General features: G+C 37.3%; 2 protein-coding genes across 2 annotated transcripts in view; one reads left to right on the top strand and one right to left on the bottom strand.

The window, feature by feature from the left end:
* The window catches only part of FAM227B (family with sequence similarity 227 member B), a 203841-nt gene that overhangs the window by 53403 nt on the left and 125688 nt on the right, over window positions 1-24750 (top strand). The gene's annotated exons all lie outside the window — the stretch shown is intronic.
* Window positions 9270-24750, bottom strand: part of FGF7 (fibroblast growth factor 7) — a gene marked incomplete at both ends in the record, with an annotated part of 64508 nt that continues 49027 nt past the window's right edge. Inside the window, 2 exons of the mRNA XM_079767503.1 lie at window positions 9270-9464; window positions 10514-10617. Of these exons, the coding sequence (XP_079623629.1) occupies window positions 9270-9464; window positions 10514-10617 (299 nt within the window). The remainder of the gene's footprint in view (window positions 9465-10513; window positions 10618-24750) is intronic.

Raw genomic sequence — 24750 nt, 5'->3', positions numbered from 1 at the left:
CTTGCACATAAAAGACTTGAATGTCCTTGAGTGTGTCATAAAACCCCTCTTAGCCTTATTTTTCCACCTGAAATATAAGATAATTAGAATAGATTATTTCTACATTCCCTTTTCCAACATTTTGTTTACTCTATAACTTATATCCATAGGTGCCAATAATCTTCCAAAGTAGTGGTTGACTATTGAAGTGGAATTAGCAAAGAAACTAGTGGCTTACATTTATTACTTTAGCACTGGAGGCCCAGTGCATGAAAATTCATGCACTGGAGGGGTGTGGTTCCTCAGCCCGGCCTTCCCCCTCTCACAGTCGGGAGCCTTCAGGGGCAGGAGGTGACCTGGTGATCAGGGGAAGGCGACACCCCATCACACATCTGCTGCTGCCACTGCCGGCAGCGCAAGCCTCAGCCAGCTCTAGTTACCTGAGCCTCAGGCGGCCCTGGTGGCTGGGCAGCTGCCATCCAAGGCTTGCCTGTGCCTCAGGCCGGCCCTGGGTGCTGGGCAGCCACCATCCAAGGCTTGCCTGTGCCTCGGGCCAGCCCTGGGCAGCTGGGGGGCTGTAGGGACTGGGGAACTCTGGAGGCAGGCACAAGGCTGCCACCCCAGTGGGGCTGAAGGGACTGGGTGGCACCATCTTGTGACTGTGGGTGCCACCATCTTTGAGGGCGGGCAGTCAATTAGCATATTCCCTCTTTATTAGATAGGATTTTTACCTCTCTATAGTTTTCTCCTTCTCTCTACCTTTGTGTGTATTAATACCTTAATCTGTGTGCTGTAGGAATGCCAAGGCAGGTCAAGAGCAAAACCTGAGTAAAACATAAGTATTTATATGCATGTGTGCATATATGTTTTCAAGGATAAAATCACTTGTGCTCCATGTATCCTGATGTCTCAGAACTGCCTCTTCTAATCCAAAACATATTTAAAACATTGTTTTTTCTTCTTGACATCTGAGATGCTTACTGTCATGTGGGTTAACTTTTCTCCAGAATTTTAAACTAAGAGAATTTTCTTTTTTTGTTTTTAATGAAGTAAATAGACAGCAGCTAGTTAAAATTTGCCTTCCAAACAGAGAGGCATACCTCCCCTTTCAGGACAGGGATGTAAACAGTTACAGAATTCAGTATCTGGAATGACACAGGATTTACAAGCCAGCTCCCCTTAACCAGTGAATTGTTAGATTACTTACAAGACTAAAGTTTTAATGTTCATTCTTCTTATTATGGTACAACACCATATAACCTTTTAAATTCAGATGAGGATCACTTTAAAAAATGTTTTTATACCTGTTCCCTAATTTTTAAACCCAATTTTCCTCCTTTATCTAGACTTTAAAGTTAAAACATTAACATACTCCATGATTTTTAATGAACTATAATTTAAACTACAAGCAATTTTAAAAATCTTTACAATCAGTCAACATGTAGCTTTTAAGTACCCTATGTGCAAATTACTTCACATGGTACTGTGGGGAGATGAAAATAAAAAAGAAAGGTAGTAATTACTCACACACAGTACAAGTTGCTATTCATCAAATGACATATTCCAAAAATACTTAAAGTATTAGCCAGATGGATGAGCTAGTTAAACTTTAATTTCTCCCTCTGTCATTTTGATATCTCTTCACTGTCACCAATGCTTAGAGACATTTTAAAAATAAACCTTAAAACTTGGAAACAAGGTAGCTCTCTGAAAAGTAAGCCAGTAAAAGATTGACATTGTGCTTTTCATTATATGTCATTGAAAGAAAACCAAGAACTTTGCATGGTAAAGAGTGAGGAAACTCCCAAGACACTAATAAGATGGCCAGAGATATAAACTCCCATGTGGTACTAATTTAATAAGTTGTATTATTGTATTGTTGTTGGTTGTATTTTATATTATATGGAGAAAGATTGTATGAACACAAGTGGGGAAAACAACATGTGGCATGGGGTAGAGGAAGCCCAAAGAAACAGGCACTGGCATTGTTTTTACAGAACTATCCAGATTTGATCATTGTGAATTAGGTTTCATAATAATTTGACTAATATATCTTTTTAAGCCATTTGATCATTGTGAATTAGGTTTCATAATAATTTGACTAATATATCTTTTTAAGCCATCTCTGTGTGCTTTAATGTCATGCTCACCAAGCAATTTTCTAATTATTTATTTAGCTTTTAAGATAATTTTCCATGGTCTGCCATAGGGTGACCTGCAAATCCCTGCCCCAGATATGTTGGTCATTGATTGGTAGCAGTGGTCAGAGGTGTTGGATGGCATGAAAAGCAATGGTTTTTCATCTATATTATAAAAAGCAAGCGGCCCTAATGCCCTCACACAGTAACGACCAAATGGCGGGTGGGTGGGGCTGTGAGCGCAGCAAGGCGTGCTTGGGTAGGCCGGCCGGAGGTGCATTGATGGGTCTTGTGGCGGGTGGGGTGGGGCAGAGTGGGGCACGAGCTACTAGCGGCGATGGGCGGGGCAGCCAGCTGAGGCAAGTGGCAGCGAGCTACTCGCACATGGATTCATGCCCAGGGCCCCTAGACCTGTATAATAAAAAGGTGATATGCAAATTGACCATCACTCCAACACACAAGATGGCTGCCCCCATGTGGTCAAAGATGGCCACCCCCATGTGGACACAAGATAGCTGCCACAAGCTGGCCGGCAGGGGAGGGCAGTTATGGGCGATCAGGCCAGCAGGGGAGGGCAGTTGGGAGGGACCAGGCCTGCAAGGGAGGGCAGTTGGGGGCAATCAGGCCTGCAGGAGAGGGCAGTTAGGGGTGACCGGGCCGGCAGAGGAGGGCAGCAGGGATCGGGCCTAAACGAGCAGTGGGACATCCCTCAAGGGGTCCTAGATTGGAGAGGGTGCAGGCTGGGCTGAGGGACACCCCCCCTTCCGTGCACGAATTTCGTGTACCGGGCCTCTAGCTGTATTATAAAATGCTTTAATATACTCTATTGAGTGACATGGAAATACTTCTGAGAGAATCACTAGTTTGAACAAAACATCTGCATTTGTTTCAATATTGACATAATGCTTTGTATTTATGTATGCTCATTATTCTGTTCCTTGAACTGGAACTCATTCATCCATTTGTTCACTGAATATTTACTGAGGGCTTAGTTACTATGTGCCAGAGACTGTTAAAGATGCATTGGGATATTATAGTGAACAAAACATGTAAGATCCTTTCCTTGTAAAACTTATGGCCTGGTGATGAGATAAACACAATGGACTAAGGAAACTTTAAGGTTTGTTGTTGAGCAGTGAGAAGATTGGACAGGAAAGGTAAGAGCCAATTGTATGACAGCTTTGGATGCTATTTTACAGAATTTAAATCCAATAGGAACTAAGAAGCCAATAAGGGTTCTAAAGAGATTCTCCCCTGCCTGCCCTGTTTAGCTAATTGGCTCTCAAATGCGCAGGCAGAGTAGAATTTCCTAGGGAGCTTTAAAAATACCATTGCCTTCGTCCCATTCTAGATATACTCATACAACTGGCCTGGGGTAGTGCCTCGGAATCATTATTTTTTTTAAATCCCATATAATTCCAGTGTACATCTAGCAGTAAAATATTTTTCAAGTCTTTTGGGGCCTTTTTATCCTCAGATGGTCTTGGGCAACTTGTGATTGATTGCTTCCACCATCCAAACTCTCTATGGCTTGAGGAATTTCAGCTGGCATCTGTGACCTTATTCTCTTGAGGTAGGGTAGTGGAGGGGAGGATTATCTTCAGATTGGCTCTGAAGGCAGGGTCATTTCCTTCATATGGAGGCAAAGTAATATTGTTAGTTTTTCAGATGTATTAGGACTCTCAGGAGGCACAACTCAAGCTAATAGGCAGTTCAGAACTGTGGTTTAAACCCTTTCTCAGAGAACGGACCACACAGGGAAGGATCAAGAATGCTACCGCATAGAATATACGTACCTACTTCTTCCTCTGCTGAATGGCTCACCACGGAAAGCCATGGATTACTCTTTTTTTAAAAAAAAATTTCTTTATTGATTACGGTGTTACATGTGTCCTTATTCCCCCATTACCCCCTATATTCCCCCCCCATGCCTTCACCCCCCTGTTGTCTGTGTCCATTGGTTAGGCTTATATGCATGCATACAAGTCCTTTGCTTGATCTCTCCCCCTTACCCCCACCCTCCCCTACCTTCCCTCTGAGGTTTAGTGGTCTGATGATGTTTCTCTGTCTCTGGATCTATTTTTGTTCATCAGTTTATGTTGTTCATTATATTCCATAAATGAGTGAGATCATGTGTTATTTATCTTTCTCTGCCTGGCTTATTTCACTTAGCTTAATGCTCTCCAGTTCCATCCATGCTGTTGAAAATGGTAAGATTACTCTTATTAGGCACCAAGGAATCTTGTCTGTGATAGTGGCCGTAAAACCATCCAGTTCACGATTTATGTTAGGTAGCCTTTAAAATGGCCTCAATGATCCCTGCTTTATAGTAGTTATGCCCAGGTATAATTCCCTCTCCTTGAAGACAGGCAGAAGATTGGTTGTAAAAATACAGTGGCTTCCGTTTGGAGAATACTCTCTCATTCTTTCTGATTCCTTGCTCTGTGGGAAACAGTCGTGCTATGGGGAGGCCCATCATGGGGAATTGGTGTTGTGAGCCAACAGCCAGTGAGGATCTAAGGTGGATCCCTCTCCGGGTTGAGCACAGAGATAATAGATGACTGCAGGCCTGACCAACACCTTGATTGCAGCCTTATAGAAGCACCTTGTGAAACCTTGCCCAGGTTCCTGAGCCCGTAAACGATGAGATAATAAATATTTGCTATTTAAGCCCCTAATTTTTTAAGATAATGTGTTATAAAACCATAGATAACTAAGACATGGCTGGGTTGGTCAAGAGAGGACCTGTCATCTTCAAGCTAAATGTTATTATTCATCTCATATTTTTATTATCTGGTAATATGAAAGAAAATAAATTTGATATGAGGATTTAGAAACTGAAACCACATAATAATCAGAAAGTAAAAAAATATATATGAGCCATCTTCTCAGGTATTATGGGGAAAAGACTAGGACTTCATTATTTCTTGCTTCCTCAACTCAAAATAAATAAATTTCCTTGATACACCATTCAAAGTTAGAGGATAAGTGGGAGCACATGTGAGCCTAAAGGGAACATCACCATCATTGAAAGCAGTAGTTTCATTGAATATAGAAGTAAAATACAGTAGCCTAACAAAAATGCTGAAAGAGTTAGACATAAAGTTTTAATGAACTATTTCATATTAGGATAATGCATTAAGAACTCTAACCACAGAGGCCAATTGATAAAATTTTCTAAAAACTCTGTTTTGGGGTCATCATGGAAATGGTTAAGGTTGATAATCTTCTAGTGCCCACAAGTTAGTCACAGTGCCCTGCATCTATTTGGATAGATAAATGGTATATTCTGATTGACCAGTAACCACTCATACTGGTCATTACATTTTTTGATATCACTCTTATCCAGAGTGAATTTTAGATAACTTTTTGGTTTTCTTTTGCCATGTGTCATCTGTGTGTAAAGTTGGACTATGATAAGGTACAGGATCTCTTGTGACTTATTCATGCCCAAGTATATGGCACTAGGGTAGTGGTGTAAATGAAGCCATGTGATAAATGTTGTACATCTTTCTGGTGGATCACTTTTACTCACTGGTGTCACTTTCATATTAAAGCAAACACAAATGTATTATGGAATAAAATGCAAAAATTACATGAGTCTTTTTGTATCTTTGGTGGGTGACCTTAGACTCTCATTCTCTGCCTCTATGATTGGCATTTCAGTAGAAAATTGCAACAGGCACTGATGGAAACTAAGAATTCATCTCCAGAACTCTTCCATCAAGTTTAGTTTATTACCAACTCAAAGGCTGATAACTTACAGCTTTTTCATGTGAAAATGTTTTACTTCACTAACTGCATTGAAAGTATTTTCTTTATTAATTTCTTTCGCTAACAATTTACATTCTTTTAGTTTGCTCCTTTCTAATTATTGGAAACCTATGTATTAAACCAACATTCTTTTCAAAGACCATTTTAAGAAAAGATTACTCTGTTTATATGGGTATTTTGCACAATGCTCTCCATTTGTAAACAAATGGGGTGCATGTAAGAGTTGACTAGGAATTAGGATGAGAAATTGCATTAATTCTTTCATCCTTTTGATTGAGATCACAGTATAGACTAATCAAATTATATATGAAGTGAATTGTCAAAACAAAAGTCATGCATATATACTGGTATGTACATTCAAATATAAATATCCTATCTCAATAGTATTTTTTTAATGAGACCACTAGCTAATAATCCTAGTAGTCTAAGAGTAGGAAGCACATGCTAAGTGCCCTAGACTCTGTGACAGCTCTCTACCTAACCAGGTACGTGACTTTGGATGTATCATAATCTTAATTTCCTGATCTGCAGATGAATAAGAGGGACTAAGGCCCCTTTTAGTTTTAAGATTCTAGAATTCTAAGCATATGTAACTAGTACAGATTTTTCTAAAATTTGCATGATAGATGTAAAAAAGGAGGGGGACAAAGAATTAAAAGTGGTTCTAGAAATGCTCCCAGATTGGAATTACTGCTAAATATTGGTTTGCTTAATTCAGCATTGCAATATAATTTGATTGTAACTATAACTTCACAGACAGAGTATCGGATCCTAACACACACATACACACACACACACACACACACACACACACACACACACACACACACGCATATACACTGAGTGGCCAGATTATTAAGATCTCTGAATGCATAATAATCTGGCCACTCAGTGTGTGTGTGTGTGTGTGTGTGTGTGTGTGTGTGTGTGTGTGTGTGTGTATTAGAGGCCCGGTGCATGAATTTGTGCATGGGTGGGGTCCGGCCAGCCTGGCCAGGGAGAGGGGACATGGGTGGTTGGCCAGCCTGCCTGCTGGTCGAACTCCTGGTCGAGGGGACAATTTGCATATTAGCGTTTTATTATATAGGATATACAGTGAGTGGCCAGATTATTATGCGTTCAGAGATCATAATAATCTGGCCACTCAGTGTATATTTCTGCTTACATATCCATATAATCATGTTTCACCCTAACTTTTACAAATGAAGTAAAATTAGTCTCATTATTAATTTTTTTTATATTCAAACATTGAATCAATTCATATAAAATTTGAGTATGGACAGATATTCTGCTAGGTCCTAAGAAAATAAATATGAAAAACATAGGTCCTCTTCTGCCCTCACATGTTCACAAGACTCCAGAAGCTGATCTAGGAACCTAGACTAGTAAGGCCCTTGAGTCAGATAACAGTTAAAAATATCATTCTTGGCCTGGCCACAGTGGCTCAGTGGTTGAGTGTTGACCTATGGACCAGGAGGTCACTGTTCGATTCCCAGTCAGGGCACATGCAAGGGGCGTGCAGGAGACATCTAATCGATGATTCTCTGTCATCATTAATGTTTCTGTTTCTCCCTCTCTCTCCCTCTCTGAAATCAATAAAAAAAATTTTTTTTAAGAAAAAATCATTCTTGGCATCTCCCCAGGGTAGATCTTGGAAAGGGCAGTTCTTTTTAGCTTCCTGCAGCCTGGTTAGATAGGTGAGCCACTAGAAAACCAATCGAATTTGTTGTTTCTGTTGATTTAGCTGTTTCATGTAACTCTCACCTATAAATGTATTACCATATAACATTTATATAAAACAAAGGAATTTGAATGAAAAATATTTTTAAATTAAAACCACCATGGTGAGCATGCCAATAGTATAATTTAGATAAATTTTGACCTTCTATTAATGAATATATAAAGTGTCAATGGAAGAGTTATGAGTGGAAATTTATTTTTCTGATAAACCCATTATCTGTAGCCTGATTTCAAGCCTTTATGATATTCTGGGCCTCAATACCCTATTTTGGGCATTGTGCTCTTGCCATCTAATAGGGAAACCACTTTTAATGCTGCCATATTCCAAATGTCCAGATCTCTAGAGATTAGAAAAATTACTAACTTTAAATATGCATGTTTTTAAAATATGGTATTTTCTACTGATAAACTCAAATATAGTCTAACTTTAAAATTCTGTAAGTTCTTTTAACTTATATGATTCAATTTAACTGACAAGAGTATGTGGCAAAACATATTTCACATTTTTGTATTGTTCCCTGTGAGACATCTATTGTGAGATTGCTGCAGGCTGTCATTTTTGTCTGTCATCCAGGATTTGCTGGCCCAAGTGTTATGTACTGGACTTGGTGTTGGTCACGAGGAGGAGGGTACTTGCAGTGGAGCCAGCCGGTTTTGTTATTGCTTTAGAATTAAAAGCATATGAAACAGATACAGCTTATTAAGGTTGTTTTTTATAAATAACATAAACTTAAATAACAAAACAATAAAGTTCACATACAACTTAAAATAGAGTTTAATGCTGTAACCACCAAAAAGGAAAAGCATGATTATTTGTGGGGAAAACATTATTATAAGCCATATTCCTGAATATGAATTATACAAAAGATAGATTATATTACTTGAATTTTAACTTTTAGGGATTATAAAATGTTATTTTGTGGCAAGTGAGATGAAGTACAGTATTATTATCATTATTGCTATTTTATATACAAGATTTTTGAAAACATCCTTGTAGCAATACCCTTTCAATTTGAGCAGCAGTAGGAATTTTGTTCCTGTTAGTAGGCACAAAAATGTCCTAATCATAGTATAACTATTCAATTCCATACTAGAATTTTTGAGAATATTCCTTCTTTTCTGATTAGAGTTTAAGTGAATTATAATTTTTCACTAGAAAGCATTTCAGCTACTGCTCATCTTTCATAGTTAGCCTTGACTTGATTATCTGACAAATCATTCCAGCAGCCTGTAGGTCTGACATATCTTATATAACATCATCTGCATTATTATTATTATAGCAGCCATTTAATAAGCAGAAAAGAATATTTAAATAATCATTATCAGATAATCAAATCTAACATACTCTTAAGGGTAAATTAATTTAAGAAAAAAATTACTATTACTAACATCATGATTGTACAACCAGTTTTACAATTTTTTACAACTTTTAGTTACTAAATCTGATTTTTGTGTTTATTTTTCAAACCTTTTTTAATGCAGTCTCTTAAAATAAACATAAATGCGCAAGTCCAGCTTGATCAGTTTTTCAGTAGTTTTCCAGCCTTTCTTGGTTACTTAGAGAAGAGAAAAGAAAAGAAAACAGTCCACTTAAAGAAATCTCCCTGCTGGAACTGGTTTCTTATATACCATATATTATTAGGTTATTGCCATAGGAAGAAAGTGAGCTGTTTTTTGTTCTTTCTTCGTTTTTTTTCCTCTTACAGGAACCCCCTTTTGACTTAAGGCAACAAACATTTCTCCTCCACTGTGTGTCCATTTAGCTGATGCATATGTGTTATAATGGTTTTCCAGGATTAATTCTTTGAAGTTGCAATCTTCATTGCATTCTTTCTGTTAAAACAACAAACAAACAACATTAGCTAAATGATTTTTAGAGTGGCTCAATTAAACAAAGAGTAAGCAGTAATATTTGGTAGAATTAAAGCATATATGACTTTTTTGAGTGGGCATAATGTAGTTTACATCTTTGCAAAAATATAAGAACTTAAATTTAAAAATAAAATGATACACATTTAGTTATGCAACATGGTTTCAAACATGTAGCTTTGGGCAGCAGTTGCTTCTGTTCTTTAATAATGGGAGTGATTTCCCCCTGATTAGCAGCTCTCATTTTACTATGCCCCCACTCATTCCCTAACCACTGAACTTTGATATGATTAGCAGAGCCTCTGCCTCCCTCAGCTGAAAGACATATTTCACAACCTTTATTTCTTACTACACTGTCTGAAATAGTGATGGAAAATAAAAGGTTAATTTATTTGTTCGTCCATCTAATTATTAATTCATTCAGTTAAACCTATGTTTTTATGTAATTAACCTGTGCCAGGTATTGTGCTGGACTGTGGGAATACGAAAAAAAGCTAGTTATACTTTATTACTGTGGGACGAACTGTTATATATTTCACATTGTAATAAAGTGGGAACAATGGGAATACTTGCAGTTCAAAGCCCATAATTTTGAGATTGATAAACAAACTTCTGAATTTTCCCCCCAAGAATTTCTATGTCAGCAATGTGCAAATTGGGTGAACTCTAACAATAAGAGCTTTAGTATTGATGGATGGGAATTTTAGATTTTAAGTATCTAAAATGCACATGGAATGTTAGAGCTGGAAGAATCCTTAGAAGTTAGCTAGTTTAGCTAATTTCACAGATGAAGAAACCAAATTCCAGAAAGCTAAACAATTTGTCCAGAGACACCCATGTGGGGAAAACAACATGTGGCATTTTCTTAATGCTTGAATACAAAATATTGTAATGAAATCATTAAATTATATGATAAGAGAAAAATTAATTCCATTTTTACTTTTCAAAAAGGCAAGATATTCTTGATAAAAATAAGTTTGGAAAATTAAGGCTACACTATCAATTATTAATACCTTTGCATAGAGTTTTCCTTCCTTGTTCATTGCAAGAAAATATTCACTTTCCACCCCTTTGATTGCCACAATTCCAACTTCCACTGTCCTGATTTCCATAATATCTGCAAGGAATCACAGAAAGATATGTCAGTTATTCACTCAGCTTTGCACATTATGCAATAATGGCCATTTGTCTTTATTTCTGTTCAATGGAAGTTAAGATTACTAATGTGATTATTACTTAGCACATACACACAAACACCAGATCACTACTTATTATATATGTGCAACCTATTGATTTTTTATTTTGTAGAAAAATATACTTATCTGGATTCAGTGAAATAGTTACATATTTGAATTTAGCTTTTTCTTTTCTAGAATTACATTTCTAATTTACAAGAATAATAACAATAAAAAATAGCTAAGAATTGTTCCAGCGCTTATGTATTAACACACTTACTCACCACCAAGACTATGAGGCATGTACTCTTGTTATCCCCAGTTTACACATCAAGAAGTTCAGGCATAGAGAAATTTAGTAATTTGCCCAAATTCTCTCAGCTGGTAAATGGCAGAAGTGGAATTTGAATTGAGATGGTCTGGCTCTTAGTCGTTATATCCTATATAATAAAAGTGTAATATGCTAAGTGTCCGACCGGTAGGTCAACTGTTCGGTTGACCACTCGACCACTCGCTATGATGCACACTGACCACCAGGGGGCAGATGCTCCAACCAGAAGGTTAGCTTGCTGCTGGGGTCCGGCTGATCAGGACTGGGCGAGAGGGCCAGACATGCCCTGGAGCCCTCCCACAGTCCCTCCCTGGCCAGCTGGCCCTGATTGGCCTGATCGGGCCCCAGTTGGGATTGGTCGAGACGGCCCCAATCACTGGCCAGGCCAAGGGACCCCACCTGTACACAAATTTGTGCACCGGGCTTCTAGTAATACTATAAAAGCATAATAAGCTGACATCTTTATTTTTCTATTTAAAACTCTAACTTTAAAAATATTGCTAACAGAATATCTCTTTGAATATACCAAAATTTAATAAAAATCCACTTAAAGCAATTGTAAATGATGGTAAACAGAGCCTAAACTTCAAAAGAGATTAATAGTCAGTTTTTTTTATCCAAGGAAAGATAATTTAAAACAAAATTATGAACCCTATTCATATGTTATTTTATAACTGTGTACCTAAGTAATTGTTGGAATTAGTTTTGCAAAACTTGTAGTTACCACAAGAATGTTACATTATAATTTTGTATTATGTATATTTTCCTTAAGTGCTATATTTTAATGACTCATACTAAATACAGTAAAACTTCAAGAAATTTTTAAAGATGATTTGGGAATTAAAAGTTTAGTGAACCTTTTTATGTAATTTCTGCTAATTATACTTTCAGCATGAAGGTGCAAACATGAGACATTCTCTTTCCTGCCCCTCACACAATACAAAGAAAATTCCAAGTCAAAATTATCTGTATAAATTGAGACTCCAAAAGCTATTTTCTGAAATATTCATTTAATTAAAGGAAAATCTGATGTTTTACTCCATGCCTTTAGTTCATCCTCTTATTCTTTTTGCTTCAGTTTTCTTATCGAGAGAATTAAGTTGTTACTCTTTTCCTCGGGATTAATGTACCCTGGCTAATATTTGTTATCTGTCTCACATATGTGCTGCATATTGAAGCCACTTTCCAGTATACTGTGCTTGGCACCTGTCAAGGCTCATCCAGTTGAGCATTCAGAGCTGCTCATCCAGAAACTGGGCTCTATGTGTAAAATGCAAAGGAATGGATATTAATCTTTCTAAGTATTTATGAAGTGTTGCCAGGATGCAGAGTACTGTACTGTAATTTTAGGATACAAATTAAGAAACATTGCCCTGGTTTCTGAATTCCAGAAGTTAAAGATCTAATATAGGCAGCAAACACATCTGTAGATATACCTTAATTGAATGAGAAAAACCGTTTTGGAAAACACAGCCCTGAAAAGGAGGCTCAGGGAAACTTTAGCAATTGTTCAAACACATGAAGGCTGTGATACTGATGCAGTCATACAGCATTTAACAAATCTTCACTGAGAGCCAGTCTGTTCGAGGTCACTTCAGAGACAAACCGTGCCCTCTGGGAGCACTGTATCTGGTAACTAACTGTTCTTTGTGTTCATTAAAGGAATAGCAAAGGGAAATCATTTACAATGCCTCTGATTAGGTTAGATTTGTACTAATATCATGAATGATACTGAAAAAATTTACTGATTTAACATATTTGCAATATCTTCTAAATAAATGTATCTATTTAAGAACATATGGAGCAGTGGGTTTCTAAAGATCTTACCACTGCAAAATTAAATGAAGAGGTCAGTGTTTACCTTATCGTCAATCCATTTACTCCTGCTTCCCACCCTTTATTCAATGTTATATTTTTTCGTAGATAGAAGAAGAGTACTGATGAATAGGCTTAGGATATCTTTCACGTGCAATTGTAATTAGGGAATGGAATCTGTAATGTTTGCTGGCTTTTCTTTTATAGACCAGTGTTCACACAATATAACTGTGATAGAGGTATTGTTGATTATGATATGCAGACAACTTCCCTTTCAGGTCCAGTCATGACAACCCTATATAATAAAAGCCTAATATGCAAATTGACCAATCTGCGAACAACCGGTCACTAATAACGCACACTGACCACAAGGGGGCAGATGCTCAATGCAGGAGCTGCCCCCAGCCTGCAGGCCCCAGGCTGGCCAAGGCAGGTGCCAGTGGGGGCCCCCTGATCGTCCCACTGGTCACCCTGCAGAGGGAGGCACCAGCGATGGTGGCGGGGGACGGGGCCAGAGAGCGAGCAGCACCAGGCCAGCCAAGGAGGGTGCAAGCGAGGGGCCCCAATCACCCCGCCAGTCACCCCGCAGATCAGCCCTGATTGCAGGCCAGGCCTAGGGACCCTACCTGTGCACGAATTTCGTGCACCGGGCCTCTAGTATGTTTATTTTGTCTCACCTCCAAACCCTTGTTTTCTCTATCCCCTACCTGTCCATTGCCCATCTTATTTTTGTTGCACTCTGATACTTAATAGGTGATGAATATTGTTCATCGTATCCCTCCACATATCGGGGTTTGTTATATTAGAAAAGGTTTAGATTTTTAACAACCCAGTTTACAGTGAGCAAAATCTGAACAGATGTCTTATCAAAGTAGATACATAGATGGCAAATAAGCATATGAAAATATGCTCAATCTTTAAAGATTCTATCTTTAACTGGGATTAAAATAGACCTGAAATGGTAAGGTTCCTGATTCAGGGATATTCTTAATTGTTTGATGTATTTAAACAATATCTTTCACTAGGAAATCAAGTAGAATGCCTGGGAGAGCATTAAGTAGTGTTTGCAGAATCAATACCCTATCAGCCCTGACTTTCTAGTCTGTTCTTCCCTTGTGCTGTGCCCTCTTTTATTAAAACAAACAAACAAACCAAAAACAAGGATGAAGAAACTACAGTGGCCACTCTTTTGTTCAAGTGAAGAATGGAAAAGTAATGTTTCTACAGATCCACAAAGATCTGTAGAAGAACGAACTATTTAAGCTTATGATATCCTGCCCTCCATCCCACAAGCCAGGCAGTTGGTTGGAAAATACAAATAAAAATTTATAGTGTGTCAATATTAAGGTAGCTATCCAAATAAGTTAATTGTACATGGTTTTTGTCTACTGTATATTTTTTCTTTATACAAGAAAAATGTAAGTTTATCTTTTCTGGTGAGTCTAGATTTATGTTTAAGAATTTATGTGTAAAGTAATAGAGTAAATTTGTTCCCAAAGATGAAAAGCATGTTATGTGGGTACATCAAATTGTTAATGACTGTGGTAGCATAATGATAGAGTTCAAAAAATAAATAAAAGACATCATCTCACATGATAGAACATGAAAAATGAAATATGTCAAGTAAATGGCCATTTAGCCTTATTAACAATATTTTTGCTAAAAATATTGTCAATCATAGTATCAATTCCTTACTTAGCATGATGAGTAATGATATTTAGCATTACTTAGCATGATGTTACTTACAAAATAGGAAAAATGCCCAAAATGGCTTCCCTGAATATTTTTCTGTGAATAATTTCTGTTAAAATCATTCATGAATTTATCTAAACCTTTTTGCTTATCTATCATTTAAACCTGATTCACACTTGCAATGAGAAGTGAGGAACCTATTGCTATACTTCAACAGCTGCTTCCAGAATTTTAGATGTTCCCCTAATGTATATAAAAAATTAATGCTATTTTTTTGTTCTTATTACCAACAGGATTTATGATTCTAAACCCTTATAATGTTCCTGTTTGAAAGAATTTTTATTTTATTAATCATTTATTTTTTAAATCAGTTTTAGGTTCACAACAAAACTGAGGGGAGGGTTCAAGATTTCCCACATACCCCTGTCCCCACACATGCATAGCCTCGCCTATTATCAACATCCCCTACCAGAATGGTACATTTGTTACAATTATTGAACCTATATTGACACATCACTGTTACCCAAAGTCCATATTTTACATAAGGTTTACTGTTAGTTTTACACATTCTGTTGGTTTGTATATGTATCTATCATCATGGTATCATACAGAGTAATTTTATCACCCTAAAAAAAAAATCTTCTGTGCTCTGCCTTTTCATCCCTCTCCCTTATGCCCAACCCCTGGCAACCACTGATCTTTTACTGTCTCTATAGTTTTGCTTCTTCCAGAATGTTATATAGTTGGAATCATATAGTAGATAGGCTTTTTAGATTGACTTCTTTCACTTAGTCATATGCATTTAAAGTTCCTCCACATCTTTTCATGAATTGATCAAGCAGGAGAAATATTTTTCATGTCTCATCACACAAAAATCTGCCCCCGCCCCAACCCCAGTTCCTTGAATGTTTCTTTTCCTTGAACGTTTTAAGCTTTATATTTAAAAGTTTAGAGGGGTCATATATTAACACATATTTGCTAGCATGATAACTAAAAATTATTTTAAAGTTGAAAATAAGTGGAGGCATTGGTTTAATGGTTATTTGGCCAATCAGAACATTTAAATTTGTCCTTAAACATTTTAAATATACTTTCTTGGGCACATTAAAACTAAAAATTGGTATCAACAAAGAAAAATATTTTTCAGGTTAAATGACTTTTATGATAATGACTTTTATGATTTTCTGTCAAGCCTGTATTGTTGAGTGGGAAATTTTAACCATTATATATTTACTAGTGGCCTGGTACACGGATTTGTGCACATTGAAAGGAAATTATTTCGAATAAATATTTTAATATCACTATTCGCCCTTTCTCTATAATAGAAGTGTCAACCAAATTCACGATTGACAATGACATATGGAAACACGTGTGGGATTGGCGCCAGCGAGAGCTTTATATGTATCGCACATGCACAAGTCAATTTAGCCTTCTATATATATAGAATAAACTTGCTTAATTAGACCTGCTTTCTGATGTAGCTAAACATTTTCCAGCCCAGTGAAGCACCCTAACTTCTCTTTCAGGTAATTGTCAGCAACACAGCAGTAAATATCAACACAAAGTAGATTATTATTGTAGATCATGCAGGGAGAACAAAGGGTAAAATATTTAACTACAGCAGTGTTAGACTATATTCTGTGCAGTGAGAAAAACTGAAGTCATTTTCAAGGTCCACGATTTCTTATTTCTTTTCAGTTGGGTCAAGTTACTAAACTTTCTAAATCTCTGTTTTCCGGCTAATGAAAAGAAAATAGGATTCCACCAACTCTCAGATCTACCTACTCCAGTACTTCTGTGAGGATCACAGATGAGGCATGGGAAAATGCTTCACAGACATTTGATTAAAGTGTGAGATGTTTGCACCTGGCTATAAAGCAAGTCGTGTTCCTGGGCTGAAGAAACCGCAAGGAGGCTAGTCGTTGCCAGGGAGAAGAAGCCGGACATTGCCACGTGACGTCATTACCTGATGCCCACAGCCACCATTTCCGGGCTGGGCTGGGCTGTGAGCAGCATTTTGCGCCATGGGGTCTCAGCAGCATTGGCTGAGATTTGGTGGGCTGTTGCTCTGGGGTGGTGGTGGGGCCTGTGTCCCACTTGGAAGAAGCCGAGTATTGTTTTGTGGGTGACAGATCCGTGGTGCCGTTTCTCTGTAAATGGCCAGTGCATGTCACAGCAGCTCCTGCATTGAGCATCTGCCCCTGGTGGTCAGTGTGCATCATAGCGACTGGTCGGATGGTTGGACACTTAGCATATTAGCCTTTTATATACACTGAGTGGCCAGATTATTATGACCACCTGACATTTGTAGGCAAATTAGCCGTGCATTGCATCGTATGGGATATGGAAGCCGAAGGCCTGTTTGAACACCTTTGCTGTCTGCAGTTACCAAGATAAAACATCTCCAATTCGTACAGGAACACAAGGATTGGACAGTCGAGCATTGGAAAAAAGTCATGTGGTCCGATGAATCACGTTTCCAGTTGCATCATGCAGATGGCAGAGTGAGAATTTCGCAGAAACAGCATGAAAGCATGCACCCCACATGCATGAGTACAACCCTTCAAGCTGGTGGGGGCAGTGTTATGGTTTGGGGCATGTTTTCCTGGCATGGTTTGGGCCCTTTAATTCGTGTGGAACAACGTCTGAATAGCACAACATACCTAAGTATCATTGCTGATCAAGTTCATCCTATGTTGATGATGTATCCCAATGGAGATGGCTTCTTCCAGCAAGACAATGCACCATGCCACGGTGCTCGTATTGTGGAGGAGTGGTTTCAAGAACATGAGGGAGACTTTGCCTTGCTTAGGTGGCCCCCACAATCACCAGATTTCAATCCAATTGAGCATTTGTGGGACGAAGTTAAAAGAGTCACCAGGCAGCTGGTTCCACAACCATCAAATCTCACAGAACTGGACAGTGCTATTCATCAGGCATGGTGTCAGATTCCTCACATCACCTTTCAACATCTCGTGGAGTCAATGCCAAGAAGAATCGCCGCAGTATTGAAGGCAAAAGGTGGCCCAATGAAGTACCGATGGGGTGGTCATAATCTGGCCACTCAGTGTATATAGACATTACATTTATGGCTAAGGATTCCATTTACTATTACATTGAAGTACATACAAATACATACAAAAATATATGTATAAAAAATATTAAAAAAAACAAAGCAACTCAGTTAAAAATTGGGCAGAAGATCTGAACAGATGCTCCTAAAAGAAGATACACATGGCAAATAAGCATATGAAAATCTGCTCAACATCTTATGTCATTAGAGGATTGTAAATTAAAACAACGAGATACTACTGCACAACTATTAGAATGACTAAAATCTAAAAAACTAACACTAAAATGCAGACAAGGATGCAGAACAACAGAAACTCTCATTCATTGTTAGTGGGAATGCAAATAGTATAACCACTGTGGAAGACAGTTTGGTGGTTTCTTACAGAACACTAAACATGCTCATCATACAATCCAGTATCCTGCTCCTTGGTATTTACCCAATTGATTTGAAAATTCATCTCTACACAAAAAACTAACATGAATGTTTATTTCAGAGTTTTATTCATAATTACCAAAACTGGAAGCAAACAAATGTTCTTCATTATATGAATGGATAAACAAATTATGGTAAACCATACTTTGGAATATTTTCCAGCAATAAAAGGAAGTGAACTATCAAGCCACAAAAAGACATGGAGGAACCTTATATGCATACTGCTAAAAGAGCAAAATCAGTCTGAAAGGCTACATACTGTATGATTTCAATTTTGTGAAATATAGATAGTTATGAGGAGTAACATTATAATAGAAAAATACATTCTGGAATGGGTTCAACTACACAGACAAGGGTTTGGGGAGAGATGATAAGGGATGAAAATGTGAAGAATGGGATTTTTAACACAATGAAAATATTCTGTATTGTGTTGTAATAGTGGATACATGATGTCAGACATTTGTCAAGACACATAGAACTACATATACTAGTAGAAAAGAGTAAACTTTAGTGTAAACTATGGACTTTAGTTAACAATATGAATCATTATTGACTTGTCAATTTTAACAAATGTTCCACATTAATGCAAGTTGTTAATAATAGAGGAACTGTGAGGAGAGGTTGGGATGATATAATGGGGACTACTATCTACCCAATTTTTCTGTAAATCTAAAACTGTTCTTTAAAAAGTCTATTAATTTAAAATACAGTCTAGATTTTAATTAACAATATAATATGATTGAATGTGTGAGACACTTTTTATACTGGCATTTTTATTACTTATTCTTGTCCCAAATATGTAGTATATCTGGGGTTTATTATTAGTTACTACTACTAATGTCTTCAGTGATGGATTAAGATCTGCCTACCAAGTTTATGAGTTCTCTTTGTGAAATATGGACAGTTATGAGGAGTAAGGTTATAATAGAAACACACTTTGGGAAGTGTAGGAAATACAAATATTCTGTATACAGGTGACTGTATACGTGTATTATCTCTCAGGTGCTTTGAGATGGAAAAATCATTGAGGTCCAGTAATATTTAGAAACCTGATGTCATAAAAATATCTGGACATGAATAAAATGTATATCAAAATTCAGTTAGAATTTTCTCTTACTACAGAAAAAGAAAATGAATGATACCCAGCAGTATGTGCCAATTGCTAAAAATAATAGGATGGAAATCACTTCAATAGAAATTCAGAAGGAAGATGTGTTGCATATCCTAGGTGATCAAGGGAGGAGTTGAGGAACAGACAAAACTTGAGTGAGATCTTGAAGGATGGATGAGGTTGAAATAGGTGCAGTGGAAACATAGGGTGGAAACATAATGCTAATTGGAAGAGAAAAGTATATGTAAGACCATTGAATCAAAGATTCCCAAGTCATGTTCAGAAGAGAGAAACTACAGCTGTCTGGAGTAGGAAGTGCCTCTAAGTAGTAGAAGAAGGTGGAAAGGAGCTATGAATAGATTGTTGAGGGCCTTTATTGTCAATTTAAGGAATTTTAACTTTTGTTTGTAGACAATAAGGAGTCATTGGGGGTTTGAAATTTGGAAAATGTCAGGATATGAATTGTGTTTTAGGAAAATTAATTGGATGTGCAGTGTGAATAGGAAAATGACAAAAACTGTATAAACCCAGCTTTTTTTCCTATGTTAATACTGTCAGTTGATGTTCACATTGACCTATAATGTGTTATTGTGATTTCTAAATAAGTTAATGCATAAACATTTTAAAAATGTCTCACTTTATATTTCTAATATAGTAAACAGCAGTGATTATAACCCATATGGAATAAAGCTCTTTGAAATCCTCAATAACTTTCAGGATTTCAAAGGGATCTCAAGACTAAAAAGTCTGAAAATAGTTTTTGTAAATTAATTCTATTTTTGGGGGGTGTTTAGTTGCAGTTTGACTGTACTTTGTATATTGAACCCATATATTTGTGGGTTGAATATCTTTGGGTATTTTGTATAGCTGTCTATATACATGGGCTTATAAATTAAAACTCCATGGCACATGCATACAGAAATGCTCAATGCGCTCCAAAATGTCTGGAGAATTTCTTGCAAATTGTAATTAAATTATGTAAGTAAATAGTAACCTATGTAAATCATTCATGTTTGATCAGCTTGGTTTCTAGTTTAATGTTAGTATGGCTTTAATTAAAGAATAAGGCTAAGGTATATATTTATACTGCTATGATTTTTGACACAATTATAAGGGTAGCAAAGAATTTTTCTAAATATATGCTGAATTTGTGACATCTTAAAATCCTGTATCTCAGTGTTACGTTTTTCACGCATATTGCATATAATTACTCCAGTTATTATTGTGTGTGTGCTTGCTGTTTTAAGTTCGAAATAATTGCCCTCAAAGAACAATAGACTGATGATTCTCTTTCCTCCTAGTTTCCCTTAGATATCTTCAGTCCTTCTCTTCCTTGCTTTTTAATTACAGAAATCCACTTTCCAAATGTTTTCCTTAATTAGGGCTGTTGTAAGATCTTCATAGACCCTACATACTGCTATTTCCTGAGACTACCCTACACAGATCAAATATTAAGATACTAGAGGCCTGGTGCACGAAATTTGTGCATGGCTGGCAGGGGGTGTCCTTCAACCCAGCCTGCGCCCTCTCGCAATCTGGGACCCCTCAAGTAGGGTCCCTAGGCCTGGCCAGCGATCAAGGCCTATCAGGGCTTTCCTTCCCCCAGCTGCCGGCAGCTGGCCCCACCCTTGCTGCTGCCACTGCTTGCCATCTGTGTGGCACTGCCCACCCCCTCTGCAACCAGTCACCTTCCTCTGCAGGTGACAGGCATGGGGTGCTATCACTTGGCTGGCCTGGGCCTCCCTCTGTGGGGTGATTGCTGGCCAACCCCACACACCTGCCACAGCATTGCTGGCTGGTGGCCTGGGCCTCCCTCTGTGGGGCAATCAATCACCAGCCCCCCAGATCAATCCCCCGAAGAGGGAGGCCCCACCCACCAGCCGCAGTGCTCCAGCTGTGTGGCCTGGGCCTCCCTCTGTGGCTGCCAGCTGGGTGGCCTGGGCCTCTCTCTGTGGTTGCCATCCAGGTGGCCTGGGCCTCCCTCTGTTGGATGATCATGGGGCGATGGTGGGGCCCCCCCGACCAATTGCATCGCACCTACCTTGGCTGGCCTGGCGCCAGTGTGTGTCATAGTGTGGTCGTCCAGAAGGTCATCTGGACGGTTGTTCTGCTGTTCGGTTGTTTGGTCAATTTGCATATTATGCTTTTATTATTATAGATTTCTCATCATATATAATATTTTATAATTATTTCAAAGTATAGTATAAATTTTCTTTTGAAATTATTTGGCCTAAAGGAACCAATTGAATTCACCATTAGCTATATTTTTTGTAAATATTGTACATTCTTAGGATTTCTTACAAAATGAAAAATTATCAAATCATTTTCAAATTTTATGGAAAAAATTATAAATTTTATAAATAATAAAGTTGACTTAATGGTATGTTTTATATGTTAAATATTTGCTAATCTTTGTTTTAATTTTCTTTTCAATTCTCATTGCTAATACTTAATTTTAAAGGTTTAAATATATTTGTAAGTCCTTGAACTTCTCATAGTCTCTAAGGTCTTTGTCTGTGGGCCAATTGAATAAAATGCTCTTAACTCTGGAATCTTTTCGAAAGACTTCTCCAGTTCCCTTTAACTAGTACCACATTTCTTCAACGTATAGCGTAAATCTCACTTTCCTCAATTTAACTCTTGTATTTTAACTTCTAATGTATTTATTGGCTTTCTCTCTTCAGGGTCATCAATGACCTCCTAAGTGCTAAATCTAAGAGTTTTTTAGATTATAATAACTTTCTTCTATGCATCTTTTGGCACTCTGGACATCTTATAGACTGTCCCTAAACCTCACTGTATTTCTAATCCTGCACTTCTCTGATTAATTTATTTAAAAATGATTAATTTTGTGTAACCATATCTATAGATATTTTTTGCTAATTTATTATTTTTTAACTTAAAAGTCTTTTTTTCCATTTCACTGTCTGAAATACATTTTATTTCAGCTTCTATAGTTTTAGTTTTAAGTATATCTTTTAAATTCACCTGGAATTAACTTGGGGGTATGGTAAAAGACAAAATTCTAAACTAATATTTGTTTTCCTGGAAATAGCTAGCCAGTTTTTTCACCATTACTTATTAAATATTCCATTTCTTTTTTTTTACTGATGCAGTGCCTATCTTTTGCCTTTTATTGGTCATCTTGTTTTGTCCAACTGATTTATCTGTCTGTTGTATACCCACATTATTGAACATTACCAATGTTGAAGTGGCTCATTACATTTATTGGTAGCTCTGATCCTAGGTGTTACTAAATGTGTGTATATATTCAGAATAAATCAATTCCTTTTCCACATAAAAGATAGATAAAGATACTGGTCATGCACTCATTGGGCAAAGCATCTGCAGCTTCTTTAGCCCTGCCTCATTCAACATGGACTCCAGACTCTTCACCAGCTATATATCATTGATTTAAAACCAGCTTCTCAGCAGGAACTAGACCAACATAGATATAATAGTCCAAGACAGAATATTATTTCCCTTAATATGGACCTCAACCACAGTAATATAATTTCACCATCTTTTTAAGGAATAATTTTTATCATTTCATTATTTTGAAGTTTTGATATAATAAAAAGTGTGCCTGTCAAAAAAGAAATCTTATTTCAGATTAGTATATTTTTCAAGGGTATTTTTTATAAAAACTGTTTAATTATAACAAGTCATATCTATAATAATAAAAGCATAATATGCAAATCGACTGAACGGCTGAAGAGCGGAATGACCGTCCGGACAACTTTCCGGATGAAGCCGGGGCTGCAAGGCCAAGGCAGCTGGGATGCGAGAGCCGAGCCCCTTGCATGAATTTCATGCATTGGGCTTCTAGTTTTAGATATAGAGACATATGTCAACTATTCCTTTTTAACAAATGATGAATGCTTCTTTTTAAATTAATTATGCAAAACATGCATTTGTGAACAAATAAATTTCAGAATCATGTGATATGTGCAGAATTAAAAGTATATTAAAATAAATATAAATTAAAATATAAATGTCATAGCATTAAAGATGTCAAAACATACTTTCTTACTCTAATCTGATATTGGAATAATTCTAGTCTATGCTTTAAAAAATTAGCTCACTTATTTTTACAATCTTACGTAGTTTCTAACATGATATAGGAGGGATACTATCATTCTGCTATTTGGAAATAGTGCTTCACAAATGAAGTATTGCTAGTGAATAGAATCATTATACCCCCTACCAAAAATATAAAGCCAATTCTAGTATGATTGTCACAATATTTTTTGCAATGTACAAAATTATTTAACAAATATTTGTTGAGTATTTACTATTGCTGAACCCCATTCTAAGCACAGGTACTTACTGACCTAGAGAAGATTATCTAAAAATGAATTGTGAAATTATCTTAATGTTTCCTATTAACTTATGTTTAAGTCAGTGATTTCTATGCTTCCTATTGTTAACCGACAGCCTGTTAAGGTTGTAATTTTAACTTCATATGACAGTGAATGAAACTATTTGTATAATAGTGAAAACAACTGTGATTTGATCAAATAATGCAAGAATGAGTAAACTGGGTCATGAGCAAATTTACCTCATCTTTCTAATTGCCAAGCATCCATATTTGATAAAACGGAGAAAGCACTCAAACAATTTTTTCTAAAATGGAAAAAATATATAATTAATTTTAGAAAAACTATATAGAAGTTGGAAAAGATTTGTTTTTATGCCTTTAGTTAAATTAATCCCCCAAGCACCTTGGAAACTTCTGGGTAGTATACATACGATTTATTGAGAAGGATTGAGTTGAATTTCTTAATTATATAAACTATTTTAAAACCAGTGACATACTGGTGGCTTATATTGAGGTTATAAAATTCCCAGGACTTCATTCATGTAAGTCATATCTCCTATGTTTTGTTAACATGCAACTCATTTTTTCACTGCAGTTTGGATCTTTATATTTCTGTCTGATATTGAGTATTCCTGACTATCATACTTTTTTTAAGTTTTAATTCAACTACCTCAAATTTTGTATGTAAATTGACAAGGAATAAATTATAAATAAATGATATATAAGTATACTAGAAAATTTTGACACCAACATATTAGCTATTCCTTTCATTTATTTGTTACTAGAGGCCTGGTGCACAAAATTCATGCACTGGGGAGGGGGAGTGTCCCTCAGCCCAGCCTGCACCCTCTCCAATCTGGGACCACTCGGGGAATGTCTGACTGCCAGACATCTGGGCCTAAACCGGCAGTCAGACATTCATCTCACAGTCCAGGACTGCTGGCTCCTAACTGCTCCCCTGCTGGCCTGATTGACACCTAACTGCTCCCCTGCCAGCCTGATTAACACCTAACTGCTCCCCTGCCAGCCCAATCACCCCCAACTGCCCTCCCCTGCTGGCCTGATCTCACCCCCAATTGCCCTCCCCTGGTGGCCTAATCTCACCCTCAACTGTCCTCCCCTGCCAGCCTGGTCGCCCACAACTGCCCTCCCATGCCAGCCTGGTCGCCCACAACTGCCATCTCCTGCAAGCCTGGTCCCCCCCAACTGCCCTCCCCTGCCAGCCTGATGGCCCCCAACTGCCCTCCTCTTCAGGCCTGGTCCCCCCCGACTGCCCTCTCCTGCCAACCTGATCTCGCCC

Source organism: Cnephaeus nilssonii (genome assembly GCF_951640355.1).
Source record: "Cnephaeus nilssonii genome assembly, chromosome: 4".
Lineage (NCBI taxonomy): Eukaryota > Metazoa > Chordata > Mammalia > Chiroptera > Vespertilionidae > Cnephaeus > Cnephaeus nilssonii.
This window is presented reverse-complemented; position numbering and strand designations above follow the sequence as displayed.